This window comes from Nicotiana attenuata, chromosome 9, assembly GCF_001879085.1.
Source record: "Nicotiana attenuata strain UT chromosome 9, NIATTr2, whole genome shotgun sequence".
In the NCBI taxonomy this organism is placed as follows: Eukaryota; Viridiplantae; Streptophyta; class Magnoliopsida; order Solanales; family Solanaceae; genus Nicotiana; species Nicotiana attenuata.
Window position 1 is genome coordinate 50,866,214 of NC_031997.1, and position 24,465 is coordinate 50,890,678.

The window sequence follows — 24,465 nt, forward strand, 5'->3', positions numbered from 1 at the left end:
TTGCCTTCTCAGCCTATATATCTATGGTGGATGGAGATGCAGATTGGATAATGTCCATGCAGGAGGAGCTAAATCAGTTTGAAAGAAACAAGTTTGGCAAATGGTTCCCAACCCAAAAGATAGAACGGTCATTGGAACTAGGTAGGTGTTCAGGAACAAGCTGGATGTTGAAGGAGAAATTACCATAAACAAGTCAAGATTAGTTGTACAAGGTTACAATCAAGAAGAGAGATTAACTACGATGAAATGTTTCCCTTGTTGCAAGGACGGAGGCAATACGCATGATCATTGCCTTTACATTATACATGGGTTTAAAATTGTATCAAATGGGTGTGAAGAGTGCCTTCTTGAATTGGTACTTGAAAGAGGAAGTGTTTGTACGACAACCTCCAGGTTGTGAAAGTCATGAGTTCCCAGATCATGTGTACAAATTGGACAAGGCATTGTATGGTTTAAATAGGCTCAAAGGGCTTGGTATGAAAGACTGTCAAAGTTTTTTCTGGAGAACGAGTTCTCACGAGGCAAGATTAAAAACACACAGTTTCTATTGAGAAGTGGAAAGAACCTATTGATAATACAAATATATGTGGATGACATCATTTTTGGAGGCACGAACGAATCATTATGTAATGCATTTGCTGAACTAATGGGCAGTGATATTGAAATGAGTATGATGTGAGAATTGAATTTCTTCCTTGGGCTTCAAGTAAAGCAGAAATCTAAGGGAACCATGATACACCAACATAAATACATTAAGGAGTTACTCAAAAGGTTTGATATGGACAATGCAAAGATAAATGATACTCCCATTGTCACTGCAACCAGGTTGGATATGGATGAACTTGGTATCCGCATTGATGAGAAGAAATTCAGAGGTAGGATTGGGTCCTTGCTCTACTTGACTGTAAGTAGGCCCGATATTGTGTACAACATGGGGTTGTGCGCAAGTTTTCGGTCAATCCCAGGAGATCTGCACTTCAAGGCTACAAAAAGAATCTTGAGAAATCTTAAGGGTACTCTAGACCTAGTTCTTTGGTATCCAACTGGAGACTCCTTCAAATTGATTGGATATGCAGATGCTGACTACGCTGGTTACTTGGTGGACATGAAAAGCACATCAGGGATGGCTCATTTTCTTGGTTTATGCTTAATCTCATGGGCATCTAAGAAATAAAATTCAGAGGCCATATCTACTGCTGAATCTAAATATGTAGCAGCTGCATCATGTCGTGTCCAACTATTATGGATTAAGCAAAAATGGAAAACTATAGGGTGATAATTGATAGGGTACCCATATTTTGTGACACTACAAGTGCTATGAATATATCTAAGAACCCAGTTCACCACAAGAGAACCAAACATATTGATGTGAGGCACCACTTCTTAAGGGACAATATTGAGAAAAGTCACATCTCTAAGGAGTTTTGCAAGACAGAGGAGTAGATTGCTGACATATTCACCGAATCTTGGTGCAGGGATCACTTTGAAAGAAATCTCTTGGAGCTTGGTTTGATCAAAATGGATTAGAACATTATGGACTTCCCGTAATGATTGACTATGTCTTAATAATTTGTCTAGTAAGTAAATGTGTAGAATAATATTTGACTCAGTCTTATATTGTAACAAGTATGCACACATGAAATTAGTTCTAGGGCTTGGATATGTAATCAAATGACAAAGGCTAGCACAAGAAAAGTTCTCTCAGCCAAGATTGAGGAAATTAGTCAAAGAACCTGGTTGTATAACACTGAGGTATGTACACCATTTCTAATTGATTGTTGTGCATAACTGTTAAATTGTCATGTCATTCAAATCAGATTCTCACTACCCTTACTTGTATTCTGTAACAAAATCTCTCTAACCCTAGGAAATTAAAAGTGTACCAGGTTCCAAAAATAAAACTGTCAAGTCACAGGGTAAATATGATTAGCTCTCGTTCGCGTGTAATCAAGACCATTTTTCTAAACTTCCCTGCACACGTCTCTGCTGCCCAATTGAATTCCCCAATCGCCACTTTTAAATTTCAAAATACGACAGTTACCCCCTTCCCTTTTAGAACGGGATTAGGATTAATTAAAAAGAAAATCAAGGCTGAAAAATTGTCAAATCATTCACTATAAAACCTTCTCTTCTCTCCGTTCCCCTCTAATGCGATCAAAATCAATCGACAAATTCCCAAGCTTGAACAGAGAAAAACCCTAGTTTATGTCTTCTTCAAAATCATAAATTTATTACAATGACGAACTCACCTAGCAAAATTTCCTCTGAAATTTCTGAAGAAAACTCTCCTCATAACCCTACTACACTTGTTTCCACAACAACCCAAATTAAGTCTGCCCAAGAACCATCCTCCTCACCAAAAGCCCCAAAATCTTTCACTGGACTAGTTGACTACTCCGACGAAAAAAGAGAGGTTGGTTCTGAACATGCAGAAGAGGTGGGCGGTGAAAAGGAGAAGTTGAAATACTGGCAAAAGTTGTAGGGGTTGATAAGTTGGTGAAGGAGAAAGTGAGTGATAAAATTGTTGGTTATGTGATTGAGGAGACACTTGAAGAAATAGTAGGAGAAACCTATAGAGAACGATCAAAGTCAAAGTGTTTGCGCTGGAGTAGAAGCACCAGAAGCTCTTGGACAACAACTAGGTTCTTCTACTGTTGGTAAGGGAGAACTTGCCGCAGCGGGAGATGCTGAAGAGGTGACTATGCACGAAACTGGTCAGGTTCATAACCTAGTTCTTTGAACGCTGATCCAAAAAATCATAATCCCTTAATTGGACTGACACTGAGCAGGAAGAAGAAAAGGAAAAGGAAGGAGAAGCAGAAGTTGGGAAAGAGAGTAGTGATGACAGTGATGATGAGGCCCTGGTGAACTTGTTTGTCAGGAAGGAAGAGAGAAAGAAGTATGAGGAGAAAACCCTCCCTAAGAGGGTAAACGTTGTAGCAATGAAAGCAGTCTTGCCCTACGGGTCTGTCACGTTGGAAGGAAGAATACCTATAACAAGAGGAAAGAGCAAGACAACACTTGAAAAAGCCTTGGAGGAGAAAAAGAAGAAAGATAAAAAAGGTTCAGACTGGTTGATGTGTTCGATGTAAAGGAAGTTGATCTTGTGAGGGGAGAAGAGGATGAAGAAGAAGAAGAAGAAGAAAAAGAAGAGGATTGGAAGTCTCTCTTCAAATAAAAGGCAAGAATAGGTCTGAATCATCTTCAGCCACTCCCAAGGAGAAGTCTGCCAAAAAAGAGAAAGGATGCAGTATCAGAACTAGAAGTGAAAGGAACCAATTCCAAACGCAGGAAAAAGACTCAAAGAAAAATTGCTATTGTGGGCAAAAAGGAGTGGTTTGATGGGTCGATGATGCTTAAGGGTCGAGTAATTTGCCCAGCTATGGTGACCATGTTTGGGATGTTGATTGATAAGTTGGAGGTCCAGGGATGGACGCACCTATTTTTATGCCCACTCCCAGTCATGTATGGTGAAGCAATGCTTCACTTTTTTCAAAAACATCAAAAAGCTAGAGGATGGCACAGTAGTTCTGAAGTTAGGGGAGTGGACCTAGTTCTTGATGTCAAATTACTAGGGGAAATTTTGAATGTGCCAGTAGAGAGATTTGACACTTACGTAAAGCGCGAGTGGCTTGAGTTGGGAGAATAGGAAGATGCCATGTACTTGACTAACAAGTACATTCAAGAAAGAGAAGAGCTTATGGCAAGAAAGGTAGGAAAATGGGAAATGAAACAAGTTCACAAACTATTATTTGAGTTTGTGAACAAGTGCCTACTACCTCGATCTGAAAGAAAGCATGAGGCAACTTACCTGGACTTGGCTGTGATGGAGGTTCTTGATAAGAACAGGCCAATTTACCTCCCATCTCTGATGCTAAATCACAAGGCAATGGGTACTGATCAGGAGAAGGTTATACATGCTTTGCCCTATGGGTTTCTTTTAATCAAGGTGTTTGAGCATTTTAAGGTTCCCCTCAGAGGTCCTAAAAGGGAATAAAAGGACATGTTTGATGATGAGACTTTGAAAGAGTGTGACTATGTTTCTAGACCACCGAGCACCAAAAGCAAGACCATGGTCACTAACCTTCCGGATCAGTTGGCTGCTAGCAATGAGGAAAAGGAGAAGATGAGAGAAGAAATTGCCTTATTGAAGGAGGAAAATAGGAGGCTGAACGAGGAGATGAAGAAAGAGCAAGAAGCCTCTACTACTAGATTTGACAGGCTTCTGGGGCATATTCAAGGAGAACCCTCTTCAAGCAAAGAACCTGATACTCAATCCTCTTACGTTTCTCAATCTGCCCTAAGTTAGTCCCTTGTCTTGCCCTCCGCTATGACAAGTGTCTGTATTTTTTTTTGTTATGTTTTGATGTAGTTGGCAATTTGACGGATTTGTTCAACGTTTGGTCCCCTTGGGCTTAATGTGGTACATAGTATAACAATGACAAATTAATATAAATTTTCTGACTTTTGGCAAATTCATGTGTTGTACGTCTGGGCTAACTTTTAATTTAGTTACTCATTTATGCTCCTGATGATATGTACATGTTAGTGTAGCCCCAGCAGCCCCCAACAGCCGTGAATTTTACATTATTGCATTCTCTTATTGACTTCACTGACGTCTTATTTTCTCGATGATTCCAAAATAGGGATGTTAAGTATGTGCTTAATCTATAAACCTGGTTCTTGAATGCCACTCGAACTAATAAAGGAAAATACTCTTGAGATGTCTGTTTGCAGGTTTTATAATAAATTATGCCTAGACATCTAAAGGGTTGCAATGAATGGAAGGCGAGTCCATTACACTTGTGCAAACATGGACAAATTGGAAGAATAGCGTTGTCAATGAAACTGGTTCTAACGCTAAAAATTGATTAAAAAAAATTAGTCAAGCTGTTGACTAATTTGCACATGGGCTTGTCATCATTAAAAGGGGGAATTTGTTGGGCTGAGCATAGAATTATGCTTTGATGATTAACAAACCATATTTGAGAACGGGTTTTATGATCAAGTTTGGTGTGCTACTAGACTGAGGTGCAGATAACAGAGATAAATATCAAGAGAACCAGGTTCACAACACACCACTAACAGAATGTTGTGCAAACGCAAAAGGAATACGCGTATTGGAGGACTCAGTTCACCAAAAGAAATTTGTATTTATGAAAAACATTTGTATGGGAAAATAAAGTTGACAACTTGGAAATAAATAAGGAAACCAAATCTAAAGATGAGAGGTTTTCCTTAATCGAAATATTCTAGGTTTTGGAGCATTAATTAAAGAAGATTTTCGGCCAACCTTGCAACTATAAAAGAAGACTTTTTGCCGCACTTCAAGACTACTACTATTGAGAGAAATCACTAAGAATACCTCTAACGATAGCAATCACGTACTTCTAAAGATTCAAGCCAACAACTGAAAAATCAGTTCCCGAAGATGAAGTTGCTCCAGTTCTTTAGTTGTTAGGTTGAGTCAAGTGTTCTCAATTGTAACCTATCTGCTTTTAAAGTGTAATAGTAGGTTATTGTTGAAACTTTATTTTTGTAAGCTTCCTAGGCTAGAGTTAGTTCGGGAAGGGGTTGCTACAATTGGGTGAATTGTAGGGGTTATGGTACTAAAGTTAGTCCCCTGGGTTATTGAGTTGTAACCTAAAACTGCTCTTTGAAGTTTAGTGAAGATTTGAGAAAAATTCTACTGGGTAGGTCGTGGTTTTTACTCCCTTGAGCAAGGAAATTTTTCACGTAAAATTCTCTGTATTGATTACTTTTCTGCAATTATTTCTATTTGAATAGTTCAAAGAACCAGGTTTCTGGAAACACAAAAATCAGGTAAGACACAATTCAACTCCCTTCTTATGTCTAGGTGTAGTCTAAAATAACAATATCATTTACAATTGACTGTGATAGAAAATAATTGCAAAGAATCATGCACCAGTAACAGCAACCTGATAAAGTACGCTAATGGGTGCCAGCAAAATTTCAAAAGAAATTATAGCAAGCAAATGAAGATGAAACTGGTGAGAAATAAGCGATCTAGAATCTCCATTTGCAGCAAGGCAATGGTGTTTATGATCAGAAACAGCCCAATGATCAAAACTCAAAGATGCCAGTTATCATTAAATCCGTATTCAAGATTGATTGCCATAATGCAACGAGGTTTTAATATAAATTATGGGTAAATTTTAAAAATAGCCCGATTTACAACTGGTCGTTCAAAAATAGCCCAATTTCAAAAGTAATCGAAATTTAGTCACTTTTTATATAAAGATAAATCTGAGCGAAAACACTGTTCAAAATCCGAAAAATACTCCAGTATATTATGCTGGAGTCCAGCATAAGTATACTTGAACTCCAGCATATTATACTGGAGTTCCAGAATAAGTATGCTGGAATACCAGCATAATATGATGGAGTTCCAGCATAAGAACACTAGAACTCCAGCATAATATACTGGAGTTCCAGCAAGTATATTGGTCCAGTATAATATACTGGAGTTTGGAGCATCGGTGCTCCAGTCTCCAGTATATTATACTGGAGCCAGCAAAGTATACCGGTCCAGCATAATATGCTGGAGTTCATACACAAGTGCACCGAACTCCAGTATATTATGCTGGACCGGTCTCTATTGCAGCAAAATAGTGGCTATTTTTTATTGACTTGGTATACGCTGGCTATTTTTGATTGACTGGTCCGAAAACTGGCTATACCGTGCTATTTTTACGTTTAATCTAAGAGGGTGTTTGGCTAAGCTTATAAGCTGGTCAAACTGGCTTATAAGCACTTTTTGGCTTATCTACGCGTTTGGTAAAATTAAAAGTGCTTATAAGTTAAGTGCTTATAAGCCAAAAATAAGCCAAAAGCCATAAGTTGGTCTCCCCCAGCTTATCAAATTTCAGCTTATAAGCACTTTAAGTTTGACCAAAATATTTACTATTTTATCCCTAAAATACTTCTTTTTAAAGCAAAACTCTTCGTATATTCAGTTCTTCAGCTGCATATTATTAATTTCAGCACTTTTATCCAAACACGTAACTGCTTATTTTTTAAATGAGCTTCAGCACTTAAAAGTACTTTTCAGCACATAATGCTTATCAGCTACTCTAAATCAGTTAAGCCAAACGGGCTCTAAGTTTATTTTAAATTCTATAAGTGCACCTTCATATCTGACTGGTTTACATTAATTCAAAAAGATGGGAAAGGTACAACTAACTTTATTTCTTGCTACTCACGTGGAACTTCCGGGATCATTAAGACCCTTTTATAAGTAAGGGTAAACGGCTGGGCATTTGGTCTAGTGGTATGATTCTCGCTTTGGGTGCGAGAGGTCCCGAGTTCGATTCTCGGAATGCCCCCATTTTTTGTATAACACCTTTTAATCCGTAAATTCTGACAGCAATAAGTATTTAAAAGATAAGATAGGATTTGTATTTAATAGTTGCCAAAAGCAATCCACATTTTGAGATTGATCTTTTGTTAACTGCAGAAAGCTCATCAGGCATTTATGCTATTAGAATATAACACTTAAAGTCATGTATATACAACTCAGTGAAACTGAGACAAAATTTCTTCGGCAAATAAAATAACTAAAACATAGTCAACTTTTACATGCAAACTGCAATATATATTTTTAATCCAAACTGTCAATGCAGACAGCCTAGAGTTAATTCTTCTTTGAATATACATATTGCTCAACTTTCAGAGCTTTCGTAATTTCCTGTTGAGAATGTGTTCTCATTGTAAGTCAACCAACTTTTTCAGCCAAATTTCATTTTTAATATCTTACCATGTAAGATGAGATTCCTCCTATTCTCAAAGAACACTAGGTAAACTCATCTGGATCTAAAATAAAAAAAATAAAAATAAAATAAAAAATAAAGAATTTAAAAAAAATACGTATTTCGAAACTATATATATAAAAAGTACTTCAAATTAGAATAGTTAGAAATTCAAAATATTTACAAAAAAGGTGGTCAAAAAATACATAAACTGAAACATATGGTGTACATAATTTGTTTTGCCAGGATTCTTGTTTATTATTTTTGCTAGGGAATCCACACTGAGATTGATGCTCTGAAAATTGCAGAATTGTATTTGTGGTATTGCCATTCAAACAGTAATACAGTACATCTTGGGGCTCAAAGAGTCACGTGCAGACAATTTAATTTATTTCCTTCATTGAATATTTTACGCAGATAACATCTAGCAAAGTTCAGACCTAACTCTGCTCTGTCAAATACGTAACGTACCGTACTGAATGCTAGACTTTGAGAGTTCTTTATTACTCCCATGCAAGTAGGCATTCAGATCTTTAATCAAATGAGCACTCAGTCAAATACGTTCTTTATTAATACTATAACATATTGCAGGCCAAGATTCTTCCTGTTCAAATTAAGAATACCAAATGGCAGGATCACATGAAGCTGGTTAACTGACCTTGGACTCTTTTTTTCTTTTTTTAAAGATTAATAGTGGTGTCCGAGTCAGTTTGAGCATATCTCGACTATTTCAGGCTATCTCCACCACTGGCACGAATAGTGGTGTAATGCTTTCAACTAAGGTTTAGAAGATGGAAGGAAATGCCAAAGATAATTTGCAAATTCTGCTCAAGCTCTCATATTTACCACTAACCAGATTATCCGATTATTCATGTAGAAGTTACACGAGGGACCTAGATATGAAAGTAAACCAAATTTAAGGCAAGCATCCCCAAAATAAGCAGAAATATAAACTTATTGGAGTATTGCCTTCCATTATTTTGACAAATTCAAACATACAACCAATGTAAAAATGTTTTTCATTCGACAAGATAAATCATAGTTCTCTTAGCGGCCAAGGAAGTCGACAATGATAACTGATATATCATTTACTAGTCGCAGAAAGGTTTACACCAGAACGAAAGAGGGGGCATTTATTATGTATGGTTGTCTATTCGGGGCAACAGCTCTCCAATTTTCCACTCTATTCAGGAGTAAAATGGTTCCAGTTGCTGAGGAGTCACCCTCTATTCAGTTAAACCCAAACAAAAAAGCATGAAAATCATTAGATCATGTATATAGACAACCAAATGAGCTGCAGATTTGTACTTAGCACTGTGTAGCTCAGATTTATACTTATGTCTTTTGTAACTACTCTAATTTCTATCCTCAGCTCTCAATAATAGCACGTGATAATTCCTCAAAAGAAAATGGTTATTTCTTCCAGATACAAAAACGTGGAACTTCCAGCTATCATTAACAATGTCAATGAGGCACCATCAACAGCTGGGCATTTGGTCTAGTGGTATGATTCTCGCTTTGGGTGCGAGAGGTCCCGAGTTCGATTCTCGGAATGCCCCCTAATTTTTGAGTAACTCCTTATAACCTGAAATTCTGACAGACAGCCTAGAGCACTTCTTTGTACATATATATATACAATGCTCAACTTTCAGAACTTTTTTTAAATTTCCTGTTCAAAATGCACTCTTTGTAATTCTACTAAGGCTTTCAGCCAAATTTCATTTATGATATCTCAACAAGCAAGAGAGCACCACGCAAAGTCACCTGGATCTAAAAGATACAAAAATATAACAAAAGATAAACTCATCAATCTAAAAGAATAAAAAAACTTAACAACAAAACATCATTCCGGCAAGAAAGTTAATTTGTGCTCACCTGCCTTTTTTTTTTTTTGAAAGTTCAAATTCCAACATAGAACTCCCAAGTGACCACTAAGATACGGAGGAACTGATTAGCACAAGATGCATCTCAACTATTACAAGTTAAAGCCTTGAGAGAAAACAGTTTTGCATTTTTTTTTTCAATTTTAGAGAGCGAAAAAAAAAGAAATAAAAGAAAGAGAGAGAGGTGATAAAACAGCAAATGTATGTGATTCCAGTTCTGCCTTTGTTTCCAAATAGAGAAAGTAGGCAAAATTGAGTAAGTGATAATCAGCAAATATACCTGTCCTTCAGCAAAGACTCATAAACAAGGTTCATTTTTAAGGAACATGGAGGTCAACAATGATAGCCGAAATTATTGATCAATGACAGAGAAGTGCTACCAAAACTCAAGGATTGCTCTAGTATGCTGTCTGTTTGACCCCAGTTGATGAATCATTTCATTCATTTTTACCTAAGCAATGAAGCATGAACATCACAAGGTTCATGTTGTTTTCTGAGCCAACTTACTTATAACGAGCTGCGGAATAAAACGCAAACAAGAACACACTAGATTAATCAAGAAGGCATCTGAAATAATCTAGAATCAGAGAAACCAAAAGCAAAGCCAGTGATTTCCTCTTAATCATTCCCAAAGTTAGTGTTTTACACTTTATAGACTTCAACTCAATATGACGTGCTAAACCATCAAATGTCGGAAATCTTATTTCATCACCCAATTACAGTCCTCTGTGACATGTCAGAATTCAGATATCCAAAGGACTCATTATGATAAGATATGATTTCTAATAAAATGCACCAGGCTGATAGTTATATACGAATCAGAGAAAGTGAACATCGAGGAAAGGCTGCAAAAAGCAGAAGAGTTTCGTATTTCTCTGTTTATCTAGTGATAAATGATAATATCCTAATGAGAGTAAACAGAATTCCTCAAAAAGTCTTCCAATAAGCAAATGCAGATCAAAGGCCAGAAACGAGGAGTCTTAAGGATTTTATATTTGCAAGGAACAATATGATATATAATCAGGTTAGTGCTGACACAGAGAACAACACATTGATCATGAATCAAAATGACATTCAACAACTGGGCATTTGATCTAGTGGTATGATTCTCGCTTTGGGTGCGAGAGGTCCCGAGTTCGATTCTCGGAATGCCCCATTTTGTTAAAAGAACATTAGTCTTAAGATCTGACAAATCGAAAAGCCACTGTGGTTTCTTCAAATAGAAAATTTACTTTACATAAGACTTTCCCTTATGAAGCAGTGCAGATAAAACAAGGTAAGACAGCATGCATCTAAAAGAATACCTACTCAATGCCCTATATAACGAATTAAACTTCTACAGGTACAGAAGAAGTATAAATGTGGCAGATTTGAGCATCATGTAACTTTACATATGGCTGGAACCTAGCACCTAGAGGTGCTTAGTGAAATTACCTGACAAGATAGTATTAGAGATATGATCAGAAGTCAACTATGATATTAGAAAAAAAAACGGGGAGGGGGGGGGGGGGTAGGGGGGGAATAGTGGAGTCTACCTATCCTTTGTTTTATTATTTTACTTTTGTAAATTCTAATGCAAAGTCAGAGTATACCTGATGTAACTTGTGTAATAATGTTTTTTATAATTCAAAGAAAGCTAATTCATATAACTAGTATATATCAGTTGACGTCTTTTGTCTCTGCTCCCATGGTTTTCACCCACTTCATTGACCACCAGGCTACACTTTTGGGTGCAAGTTAAGAGCACTAGTTAATAGTTAACAACCAATTTGTTAAGAGCACTTTGACAAAGTACACACCCAAAGACTCAAATTAGTAAACCAATGAATGTGATTAACTTGAATTATGCATCACATACACAAGAGAAAGGATGTATCAAACCAAACTTCAGACGAATAATGTTTATGCATAAAAAATAGAAAGGTGGTGGGAAATAGTTTTAGTTCATAAAGCAAGAAAAGGATTTTAGCTCGGAGTTAAGTACGCTCGAAACCATAGCTGGAGGAGTATTATGACAAAATCCGAAGGCTTCAGCTAGTTAAGGATGCTTGAGGCAGACTGTGAAGAAAAAATCCGACCAGAATATCAACTGCTTCATAAAAAGAACAGTACAACTTTATTGTTCACCCCATTGCAAGTCAATAAGGGAAGTGAAAATGAACTGCAAGGAGAACAAAACCAGCCCACTCGACGACCGTCTATAGTAAAGAAAGGAAGTGGAAATGAACTGCAAGAAGTAAGATGGGCTGGTTTTGTACTTCTTGTAGTTCATTTCCACATCCCTTTTTGACTTATGAAAAGTTCTTTTTAGCAATTTGTTGGTTATGTCTTTGTAACTACTGTAAATTTGTATCCTCGGCTTTGTATAATAATCTCTGATGATTTCTCCCAAAAATATTGTTATTCTTCCAGACAACAAAATGTGAAACTTCCAGCTATCATTAAGATTGTAACTGAGGGACCATCAACAGCTGGGCATTTGGTCTAGTGGTATGATTCTCGCTTTGGGTGCGAGAGGTCCCGAGTTCGATTCTCGGAATGCCCCCCTAATTTTTGAGTATTCTTTTTCATCCTGAAATTCTGACAGCAATAAGTATACTAAGGATAAGGTAGGATTTATATTTAATAATTACCAAAAACAATCCACATTTGAGATTGATGTTTTTGTTAACTGCAGAAAGCTCATCAGGCATTTATGCTATTAGGATAGAGCACCTTAGAGTCATGTATATACAACTCAGTGAAACTGGACAAAATTTCTTCAGCTCATGAAATAACAAAAAAAAAAAGGCAACTCTTACATGCAAACTGATATATATATAAAATCCAAACTGTCAATGCAGACAACCAAGAGTTAATTCTTCTTTTTTTATTTTGGGTTTCCCACCCGGTGTCCGGTACTCGCATTGGAGCCCGACTATATCCGGATTCGCGCCGCGTAGGGCCCCTTTCGGGGGGAAGCGCTCCCTACCAAGGATTTTTCCATACCCAGGGCTCGAACCCGAGACCTCTGGTTAAGGGAAGAGCAGTCCCATCCACTGCACCACATCCTTTGGTGGTAAGAGTTAATTCTTCTTTGAATATACATACTGCTCAACTTTGAGAGCTTTTTAAAAGCAATTCCTGTTCAGAATGCATTCTCATTGTAAGTCAACTTTTTCAGCCAAATTCATTTTTAATATCTCATCATGTAAGATGAGATTCCTCCTACTCTCGAAGAACACTAGGTAAACTCATCTGGATCTGAATCTAAACAAATTTTAAAAATAAAATAAAATACAAAGAGCCCAACTAAGGGAAAATCCTGTGGATCTAAACGAACAAATATAAAAATAAAACATGATTCAGTGAGGCCGGCTGTGCTTACCTGCCACTTTACCAGATCTGAAAGTCCAAAATCCAACACATAGAACTACTAAGTGATACAAAGAGGTGCATCTCAACTATGACAAGTGAAAGTCTTAAGATAAAACAGTTTTACATTTTTCAATTTAAGAGAGTAAACGAAACCTGAGAAATGAATCAGCAAATGTATTTTATTGCAGTTTTGTCTTTGTTTCAATTGGAGAAAGTAGACAAAACTAAGTGACAGTTAGCAAATATATTTGTCCTTCAGCAGAGATTCATAAACAGGTTTATTTTTATGGATCATGGAGGTAAAAAATGATGGCCAAAATTATCGATCTATGGCAGAAAAGTGTCACCAAAAATCAAGGATTGCTCTAGTGGTATGTCGTCTGTTTGGTGTGACAGCTCAGATTAATAGACAGAGCTGATGAACCATTTCATTCATTTTTACTTAAGCAATGTAGCATGAACATCACAAGGTTCGTGTTATTTTGTGAGCCAACTTACTTATAATGAGCTGCAAAATAAAACACAAACAAGAATAACAGACTAGCTTAATCAAGAAGGTATCTGAAATAATCAAGAAATAAGAGAAAACCAAAAGCAAAGCCAATCTCTTTATCATTCCTAAATTAGCGTGTTCTACTTAAGTAGTAACTTCAACACAAATTATGGGGCTAAAATGAGATGAATTAAATCATCTAATGCCAGAAGTCTTATTTCATCACCAATAACAGTTCTTTGCGACATTTCTGAATTCAGATATCCAAAGGACTTGGGTTGATAAGAAAAGATTTCTGACAAATAAACCAGGCTGATAGCTCTGTAGGAATCAGAGAAAGTGAACATAAAGGAAAGGCCGCAAAAGCAGGAGAGTTAAGAACTCTCTCTGCTTATATAGTAACACTATCCCAATGAGAGTAAACAGAATTCCTTGAAATCGTCGGCTATGCAAATGCAGATAAAAGACGTCAAATACGGAGTCTAAAGATTCTATTTTTCAAGGAATGATATATTATGATTAATGATCGAGATATTGATAACACAGAGAATAACATACTGATCATGAGTAATGACATTCACAAACAACTGGGCATTTGGTCTAGTGGTATGATTCTCGCTTTGGGTGGAGGTCCCGAGTTTGATTCTCGAAATGCCCCATTTTATTTCATTGGATACATAATTAATCAATTATTCCTTGTATCTATTAAAGGAAATTAACCTTTCTTTTACGACGGTGGTTGGGTTGTTTCTTCTAGTCAACAGAATGTGAAACTTGAAGCTATCATTAATTGTTGTGAGGGACCATCAACAGCTGGGCATTTGGTCTAGTGGTATGATTCTCGCTTTGGGTGCGAGAGGTCCCGAGTTCGATTCTCGGAATGCCCCCAGTTTTTTGTGTAACCCTTTTCAAATCTAAAATTCCATCAGCAATAAGGTATTCCAAGGATAAGGTAGGATTCTTATTTAATAGTTCCGTAGAACACTCAACAGTTTGAGACTGTTGTTCAGAAAACAGCAGAAATCATCAGGCATTTGTGATACGAGGAAACAAACAGAACAACTTTATTATTCACCCTATTACAAGTCAAGAAGGGAAGTGAAAATCAACTGCAAGGAGAACAAAACCAGCCCACTCGACGACCGTCTATAGTCAAGAAAGTAAGTGGAAATGAACTACAAAAAGTAAGATGGGCTGGTTTTGTACTTCTTGCAGTTCATTTCCACTTCCCTTCTTGACTTGTAATAGGGTGAATAATAAAGTTGTTCTGTTTGTTTCTTTTTAGCAATTTGATGGTCAATTTGTTGGCTATGTCTTTGTAACTACTGTAAATTTGTATACTCGGCTTTGTATAATAATCTCTGATGATTTCTCGCAAAACAATTGTCATTCTTCCAGACAACAAAATGAGAAACTTCCAGCTATCATTGAGATTGTAACTGAGGAATCATCAACAGCTGGGCATTTGGTCTAGTGGTATGATTCTCGCTTTGGGTGCGAGAGGTCCCGAGTTCGATTCTCGGAATGCCCCCCCTAATTTTTGGGTACTTATATATATATATATATATGTCAATGCAGACAACCTAGAGTTAATTCTTCTTTAAATATTCCTCAACTTTGAGAGCTTTTTTTTTTTTTTGTAAAATTTCCTGTTCAGAATGCATTCTCATTGTAAGTCAACCAACCTTTTCAGCCAAATACATTTTTAATATCTCACCATGTAAGATGAGATTCCTCCCACTCTCAAAGAACACTAGGTAACTCATCTGGATCTAAAATCTAAAAAATTTAAAAAAAATAAAATAAAATTAGAAGAGACCAACGAAGGAAAAATCCTGTGGATCTAAACGAACAAATATAAAAATAAAACATGATTCAGTGAGGCCAGCTGATTTGTGCTCACCTGCCACTTTACCAGATCTGAAAGTCCAAAATCCACATAGAACTCCTAAGTGATACAAAGGAATTGATTAACACAAGGTGCATCTCAACTATGACAAGTGAAAGTCTTGAGATAAAACAGTTTTACATTTTCAATTTAAGAGAGTAAACAAAGCCTGAGAAATGTTAATCAGCAAATGTATGTTATTGCAGTTTTGCCTTTGTTTCAATTAGAGAAAGTAGACAAAACAAAGTGACAGTTAGCAAATATATTTGTCCTTCAGCAGAGATTCATAAACAGGTTCATTTTTATGGATCATGGAGGTAAAAAATGATGGCCGAAATTATTGATCTATGGCAGAAAAATGTTACCAAAATAAAGGATTGCTCTAGTGACATGTTGTCTGTTTGGCGTGACAGATCAGATTAATAACCCCAGTTATAGAATAATTTCATTCATTTTTACTTAAGCAATGTAGCATGAATATCACAAGGTTCATGTCATTTTGTGAGCCAGCTTACTTATAATGAGCTGCAAAATAAAACACAAACAAGAATAACAGACTAGCTTAATCAGAAGGTATCTGAAATAATATAGAAATCAGAGAAAACCAAAAGCAAAGCCAATGTTTTCCTCTTTATCATTCCTAAATTAGCGTGTGCTACTTAAGTAGTGACTTCAACTCAAATTATGGGGCTAAAATAAGATGCATTAAATCATCTAATGCCAGGAATCTTATTTCATCACCAATAACAGTTCTTTGCGACATTTCTGAATTCAGATATCCAAAGGACTTGGGTTTATAAGAAAGGATTTCTGATAAATATACCAGGCTGATAGCTCTGTAGGAATCAGAGAAAGTGAACAGTAAAGGAAAGGCTGCAAAAGCAGAAGAGTTAAGAACTCTTCTGTTTATATATTAACACTATCCTATTGAGAGTAAACAGAATTCCTTGAAATCTTTGGCTATGCAAATGCAGATAAAATGTCAAAATACGGTGTCTAAAGATTCTATATTTCAAGGAATGATATATTATGATCGAGTTATTGCTGACACAGAGAATAACATATTGATCATGAGTAATAACATTCACACACAACTGGGCATTTGGTCTAGTGGTATGATTCTCGCTTCGGGTGCGAGAGGTCCCGAGTTCGATTCTCGGAATGCCCCATTTTATTTCATTGGATACATAACTAATCAATCATTCCTTGTATCTATTAAAGGAAATTAACCTTTCTTTTATGACGGTGGTGTCTGGGCCAGCTTGCACGCACCTCGACTATTCTACCGGTGTATGTGCTACCTCCCACCAGAAAAATTCTGGGTCTCCACTAGGATTTGAACCTGAGACCTTATGAACCCGTTTCATTGACAACTAGGCCACACCCTTGGGTGCTTAAAAGAAAATTAACCTTAAAATCGAAATGCCTCTATTCTTTTTAAAAGGGTTGAATACACAATTAATCAATTATTTGTTCTTTCTTTTAATAGAAAATCTAACTTTACATCTTACCCTCCCCCCTGTTAATGAAGAAAGTGTAGAGGTAAGACAGCTTTTATCTAAACGAATTCCTAATCAATGCCTTACAGTTCTACAGGTACAGAAGTAATACAATCGCATTACATACAGATAGCAGTTCTAGAGTGGATCAGTGAAATTACCAGAGTAGATAGTATTAGAGATATGATCAGAAGTCAATTATGATAATGGAATAAAAAAAAAAGGGATCGATTAGTGGAGTTCAGTTATCCCTTCGTTTATTATTTGATTTTTTTCTTTTCTTAATTCAAATGCAAAGTTTCAGCAAAATGTCAGTGACTGTCTGACGTAAAACTTAGGTAAGGATGTATTTAAATTTAGAGACAGCTAATACCTGTGACTAGCATATACTATCACGATGGTCAGCACTTATTCAAGTTAAGCTAGAAATTTCATGGCCAAATGGAAAACTATGAAATAAACATATTGATGACACAAAGCAAAGCTGGGCCTGTTCTTTGCCAGCATGAAGAGTAGATGCAATCAAAACAAAATTAGAAGATTGATAAAAAGTGATGGCAGCATTGCATACACAAAGAAGGACATAGAGGAAGAGGTGATAGGTTTCTATAAGCAACTCTTGGGGACTTCAGCAGATGAACTACCAGCAGTCAATCCAGTAGTAATGAAAGATGGTCCAAAGGTGAACAGAATACAACAGATGCAACTAGTAGCAGAGGTGACTAAGGAGGAAATATATCAAGCTTTGGAAGGCATCAGTGATATGAAAGCTCCAGGTTGTGATGGTTTTAATGCAGTTTTCTTTAAAAAAGCTTGGTCAGTGATAGGAGAAGAGATTACAAATGCAGTGCTAGAGTTCTTTGAAGAATCTCAAATGTGCAAACCAATCAATGTTACAACAGTTACCCTCGTACCAAAGGTGAAAGATCCTGTCAAAATTTCTGAGTATAGACCTATTTCCTGCTGCACAATTCTATACAAAATTATATCCAAGGTTCTAACTAACAGGCTAAAGGATATCATGGATGATATAGTGGATAAAAACCAGGCTGCATTTGTTCCTGGTAGGCTGATTAATGATAATATAATACTAAGTCATGAATTAGTTAAAGGATATAATAGGAAAGGGGTATCCCCTAGATGCATGATGAAGATAGACATGAAGAAAGCTTATGACTCAGTGGAATGGAGATATCTAGAACAAGTCCTAACTTGCTTGCAAATACCTGAGAAGTTCATACAGTGGATCATGCAATGTACTACCACAGTATCCTACTCCATCCTGATCAATGGTGCACCTACAGAACCTTTTAAAGCTAAGAAGGGACTTAGGCAAGGAGACCCCTTGTCACCTTATCTCTTTGTGATAGTTATGGAATACTTAACAAGACTGCTAAAGACTCTCAGAAAGAATCCAGACTTCAACTACCATCCAAAATGCAGCAAGATGAATATTATTCAGTTGAGCTTTGCAGATGACCTATTGCTGTTTAGTAGGGGAGACAGGATGTCAGTACAGTTGGTATTTCAATGCTTTCAACAATTCTCAGAAGCATCAGGGTTAATATATAATAGAGAGAAAAGTTCTATAATATTTGGAGGAGTCAGGGAAGAGCAGCAACAACAGATATTAGATGATCTGGGATTTGTCAAAGGGGAACTACCAGTGAGATATCTAGGAGTGCCTCTTAGCACTAAGAGGTTATCCTTGGTACAATGCCAGCCTTTAATAGAGAGAATGCTAGGAAGAGTTCAGTCTTGGACAACAAAATTTCTGTCCTATGCAGGTAGAATTCAGTTGATCAAAAGTGTCTTGTTCTCTATACAAATATACTGGTCACAGATTTTTGTACTTCCAAAGAAGCTGATCCACACAATTGAGAAAGTTTGCAGAACTTTCTTATGGACTGGGGGAACAGAAGAATCCAGGAAAGCTCTAGTGGCTTGGGAAACTTTGTGCAAACCAAAGGCAGCTGGTGGTTTAAATCTGCTAAATATTGAAGCCTGGAATAAAGCTGCAATTTGCAAATTGATGTGGAATTTGTGCAAAAAGAAAGGTAGGTTATGGGTGCAGTGGGTGCATGTGTATTACAAGAAACAGATAGCAGGGTGGAATATTGAAGCAAAACAAGCTTCATGGATAATTCAGAAGATTTTCAAAGCTAGTCAATACTTTGAGGAAGCTGGATATAAGGAAGACGATATGGAGAAGATGGAGAGCTTTTCAGTGAAACAACTATACACAAAATTGAGAGGAAATTTTGAGCGAGTCACATGGAGGAAGATTATGCAACGAAATCTGGGAGCTCCAAAGTGGAAGTTTATTATCTATCTAGCTGCTCAAAGGAAACTAATGACCAAAGATAGGCTAAGAGGAATGGGATATGTAGAGGAAGTCACATGTGAATTATGCAACAAAGAAGAGGAGTCCATTGATCATTTATTCTTTTCTTGTCCATACACTTCCAAAGTGTGGACAGTTTTATTGAAATGGCAGGGGATACGCAGGAAAGCAATGCAATGGAATGAAGAGCTAAACTGGGCAGTCAAATATTACAAAGGAAGAAGCATAAAAGCAGAACTTTATCGACTAATACTTGCAGGAGCGGGATACCATGTATGGCAGGAAAGGAACAACAGAATTTTCAGAGGTGTGAAGCAGACTATTCAGGAACTTGTTCGAACTATAGCTCAAGCAATACATGGAAGAGGAAGATGTATACAACGACTTCAAGTTAGTTTAGATGAGATGAATTACCATCCTACTTGTATGTAATAGAAAGGAAGAAAGTAGATTAAAGTTAGAGTTGAGAAAAGTAAACAGTCATGATTGTATAATTCCTTCTTGAAATGAAATGAAATTAATTACCAAAAAAAAAAAGCTGGGCCTGTTCTGATGTACGGTTATAACTAGTCAGAGATCAGCAGACTTTCAATGTGACTATCATGATGGAAATAAAAAAATAAGCAAGCTAGAGATGGACCCTAAAGCATAAGGGAGAAAATAAATTCAACAACAGGGCATTTGGTCTAGTGGTATGATTCTCGCTTAGGGTGCGAGAGGTCCCGAGTTCAATTCTCGGAATGCCCCATGTTTTGAAACTTGACATTTTAACATGAAACATTGTCTTTCTCAGTTACCACCATCTGTGAGAATAAGTTAAGAGCACTAATTAATAGTAGCAGTTAAGACTAGGAAACCACAACCAATTTGTCAAGAAGACTTTAACAAACTACACCCCCAAGACTCAAATTAGTAAAACCAATGACTGCCATTAATTGGAACCATATTTAATCAGTTAAATACACAAGAGAGCGGATCTAACAAACTAAAATTCATACAAATAAAGTTCATGTATAAAAAGTGGTATAATGTTGGGAAACAGTTTTAATTCATACAGAAAGAAAAGGATCTTGGTTCAGAACTAGGGGTGGCAAACAAGCGGGGCGGGGCACGCCGAAAACGGGTAATGCAAAAAAATAGAAAAATTATCCGACCTGACTCATAATACGGATAAGAAATTAGTTAACTGACGGATAATATGGGTAACTATATTGTCCATGGCTTTTTGAATATGATCACATTTGGAAGAATTCCTAGTCTCCCAAGCTTGAGGAACCCTCAATTTGAGTCTTTACAAATGTAAAAGTTAAACACATTAGTTATCCATTGGTTATTCATTTTATAAGTGGATAATATGGTTCTTATCCATATTTGACCCGTTTTTTAAAAGTTCATTATCCAACCCATTTTTTAGTCAATAATATGGATGGATAACTGTTTTTTAAATCCATTTTGCCACCACTACTCGGAACTAAGAATAGTAGGAACCATAACTAGAGGAGTATTATAAGAAAACCCAAAGGCTTCAACTACAGACTAACAATGCTTGAGTGCCTAAGCAAAAGTCTAACAGTACATTTAGTCTCTATCATTCACCCCGTAGCAAGTCAAGATGGGAAGTGGAAATGAACTGCACTACCAGCCCATTTGAAGACCGTCTATAGGTTCTTATAACAAGTCCTTTTAGAAACTTATAGTCAATTTGTTGGTTATGTCTTTGTAACTACTGCAAATTTGAATGCTCGGCTTTGTATAATAATATCTGACGATTTACCCCCCCCCCCCCCCCCCCAAGCGAAAAAATAATGGGCTTGTTTCTTCTAGTCAACAGAATGTGAAACTTCAAGCTATCATTAATTGTTGTGAGGGACCATCAACAGCTGGGCATTTGGTCTAGTGGTACGATTCTCGCTTTGGGTGCGAGAGGTCCCGAGTTCGATTCTCGGAATGCCCCCAGTTTTTTGAGTAACCCTTTTCAAATCTAAAATTCCAACAGCAATAAGGTATTCCAAGGATAAGGTAAGATTCTTATTTAATAGTTCCCCAGAACAATCAACAGTTTGAGGCTGATGTTCTGAAAACAGCAGAAATCATCAGGCATTTGTGATACGAGGATAGAATTCAAACTGTCAATACAGACAGCCTAGACCTAATTCTTCCTTGTACATACATAATCTTCGACTTTCACAGCTTTCATTATTTTCTGTCTAGTGAACATTTAATTGTAAGTCAACTAAGACATTCAGCTAACTTACATTTTTATTATCACGTGTCAATTGAAGATTCTTCCTAATCTCAAAGAGAACACCTAAGGTAATACATCAGGATCTAAAAGACAAAAATAATAAATCATGATTCTGCCGAGCATGCTGATCTGTGCTCACCTGCCAGTTTACCAACTTAGCAGGTCTGAAAGTAAAAAATACAACACGAAACTCCCAAGTGATCCCCAGATACTATGTTAAGAGTAAAGAGATCAGCACAAGGAGCATATCAATGATAAGTGAACGTTATCAAGGTTTTTGCTTAACAGCTTTGCCTTGGTTTATTTGACAAAGAAGGCAAAATGAGAAGTGACAATGAGCATATGCTTTCGTCCTTGCAGTTTTGCCTTTGTTTCCAATTAGAGGAAGTAGTAAAAGCTGAGAAGTGACAATTAGCTAATGTATCTGTCCTTCAGCAATGATTCATCAACAAGGTTCATTTTCATGGATCATTGATGTCAACAATATTGCTAGCTTAAATCATTGATCAATGGCTGGTGTTACCAAAAACCAAGCATTTCTCTAGTAGTATGTTGCTGTTTAAGGCAAGAGCTCATTGATTTTCCTGCTCCAATCAGGAGGAAGATTGCTATCCCTAGCTGATGAATCATATAATTATTGTTTACTTGAGCGATGAATCATGAACATCACAAGGTTCATGTTGCTTTGTGACGAAACTTACATACGACGAGCAGCAGAATAAAACACAAACAATAAGAAAGCATACTAGATCAATCAAGAAGGTGTAAAAAATAATCACAGAATAAGAGAAAACAAAAGGGAATGCCCAAGTTTTCCTCAATATCATTCCTAAACTTGGTATCATCTACTTAAATTGTGACTTCAACACAAATGATGGAGCTAAAACATGAAGCATTAAGCTATGTATAGTTATAGTTCCTTGTGACATGTCCCAAAGGATTGAGTATGATTAAAAAATAAAAAGGACGGTAAATATTATGCACCAGAATTAATCAAAGCTGATAGCTCTTTAGAAAAGGCGAACATCAGAGGGAATGGTGCAAAGAGAAGGTTAAAACTCTCTGCTTATCCACTAACATTATTCTAAGGGTGTCAGCATAAGTTCTCAAAAATATTTCTCAGTAAGGAAATGCAGATCAACAGGTATGAAATAAGAAGCTGAAAGGTTATATATTTGCAATGAAGCATGTCACTTATAATTGAGTCATTGCTAACCACTGGAAAAGCGCATTGATCATGAGTCAAAAGTCAAAACACATTACTTAACAACTGGGCATTTGGTCTAGTGGTATGATTCTCGCTTTGGGTGCGAAAGGTCCCGAGTTCGATTCTCGGAATGCCCCATCTTTTATGATTGAATACACATCTCAATTATTCCTAGTTTCTTTTGATATAAAACTAGCCTTAAAATCTGACAAAATCTGCCATCTTGTTTTGATTGAGTGCACCATTAATCAATCACTTTTTGTACCTTTTAAAAGAAAATTTAACTTTAAATCTGACTCCCCCTTATGAAACGAGTGCAGAGGTAAGACAGTTTTTTATCTGAAAGAATTCCTACCGATTGCTCTATTTAGTGCATTAAACTTCTAAATGAAGAATCAAAACAAATGTTGTATGTTTGAACTAAACACACACCTTTATCTTCATGCGATTCTAGAGGGGTTAAGAGCAGTCACTTTAATAGTATCAGAGATTTGATCCAAAGTCTACTATAACACTATAACAAAAACATGGATAAGTCTGTGGAATTTAGTTTTTTTTTTTTAAGTTTATTGCTCTTAGCTTTTTCCCTTTTATTTCTTTTTATTTTGAGCTAGGCAAATGCAGTGTTTCAACAGAAGTGAACAGACTGTTCGACATCTAACTTATGCAAGGATGTATTTTCAATTCAGTGACAGCTATTCCAACAAGTTGCGTATGTTAGTATATTCAGCATCTCTTTATATTAAACTGGGGACTTCATGGCCAAAAAGAACTTAATGCAATAAATAAAAAATCACCCCAGTAATCACAACACGGCGACCCACAGATTGTTTAATGCATATACCAATAAATCATAGATAAAATAAGCAATCTAAAGAACACATAAGCAAAGAGAAATTACAGAGGGAAGAGAACAAAACCCAAGAATAGGGAATTTGGTCAAATGTTATGATTCTCGCTTAGGGTGTGAGAGGTCCCAAGTTCAATTCTCGGAATGCCACACTTTTAGGTGCCCAATATTTTGATGCGAGGAATGCCTACTTTTCAGAACCTAATATTTGACCCTAAACATTGTCTAGTGAGTAAAAGAGAAGAAAGCAGAAGATGGAAAATACTGTTGTGTTATTTTATTGTATGGCAGGCCATTTATACAGATATGTACAACAGATGCAACAACAAGATAAACTTGAAAAAGATAACACCTATCAAAAAAGAGCCTAAATAGGAGGAGAGAGTTACAACAAATTCCTAAAGATCAGTAACTACAAAATAGAATTCTACAGTAGTAAGGAGTCCTGAGTAAGCAGTAATCAGCCGTTATTACGCTTCCGCAAGTTGGTGGTGTCAACAACCCCCAACTTGGAAAATTGCTTGACAAATGAGGCTCTTGGAAGTGGTTTCGTAAGTATATCTGCCACTTGATCAGCCGAGTGAAGGTGTTGAACTTCGATTTCCTTGTTTTGAACTTGTTCACGAACAAAGTGAAAGTCAATAGCAATATGCTTCATACGACTATGGTACACCGGGTTGGCGCAAATGTAGGTGGTACTGACATTGTCACAAAAGATCTGAGGAGTGGCTGATATACGGAAGTGAAGCTCATTGAGTAAACTTCTTAGCCAATTGGTCTCAGAGACGGTAGCTGCAACAGCCCGATATTCTGCTTCTGTGGAGGAACGTGAAACGGATCTTTGCTTCTTAGAGGACCATGATATCGGAGAGCTGCCAAGGTAAACAGCATAACCTGTAGTGGAGGTTCGATCGAAGAGGACTCTCCACG

General features: G+C 36.7%; 1 protein-coding gene and 10 non-coding genes across 11 annotated transcripts; all 11 read left to right on the forward strand.

Moving 5' to 3' along the window:
• LOC109232715 (uncharacterized mitochondrial protein AtMg00810-like) lies at positions 779-1,174 on the forward strand. The gene has a single exon (XM_019398461.1). It carries the CDS (start codon positions 779-781, stop codon positions 1,172-1,174), a length of 396 nt encoding a protein of 131 aa, XP_019254006.1.
• TRNAP-UGG lies at positions 7,275-7,346 on the forward strand. The gene has a single exon. It is a non-coding gene; the product is annotated as a tRNA-Pro (tRNA).
• On the forward strand, positions 9,257-9,328 carry TRNAP-UGG. Its single transcript has one exon. It is a non-coding gene; the product is annotated as a tRNA-Pro (tRNA).
• Positions 10,736-10,807, forward strand: TRNAP-UGG. Its single transcript has one exon. It is a non-coding gene; the product is annotated as a tRNA-Pro (tRNA).
• TRNAP-UGG lies at positions 12,126-12,197 on the forward strand. The gene has a single exon. It is a non-coding gene; the product is annotated as a tRNA-Pro (tRNA).
• TRNAP-UGG lies at positions 14,318-14,389 on the forward strand. The gene has a single exon. It is a non-coding gene; the product is annotated as a tRNA-Pro (tRNA).
• Positions 14,962-15,033, forward strand: TRNAP-UGG. Its single transcript has one exon. It is a non-coding gene; the product is annotated as a tRNA-Pro (tRNA).
• TRNAP-CGG lies at positions 16,487-16,558 on the forward strand. Its single transcript has one exon. It is a non-coding gene; the product is annotated as a tRNA-Pro (tRNA).
• Positions 19,909-19,980, forward strand: TRNAP-AGG. The gene has a single exon. It is a non-coding gene; the product is annotated as a tRNA-Pro (tRNA).
• On the forward strand, positions 21,116-21,187 carry TRNAP-UGG. Its single transcript has one exon. It is a non-coding gene; the product is annotated as a tRNA-Pro (tRNA).
• TRNAP-UGG lies at positions 22,751-22,822 on the forward strand. Its single transcript has one exon. It is a non-coding gene; the product is annotated as a tRNA-Pro (tRNA).

Coding starts and splice junctions, on each gene's coding strand:
- LOC109232715 (XM_019398461.1), top strand. CDS start 779: ATGGACAATGCAAAGATAAATGATACTCCCATTGTCACTGCAACCAGG.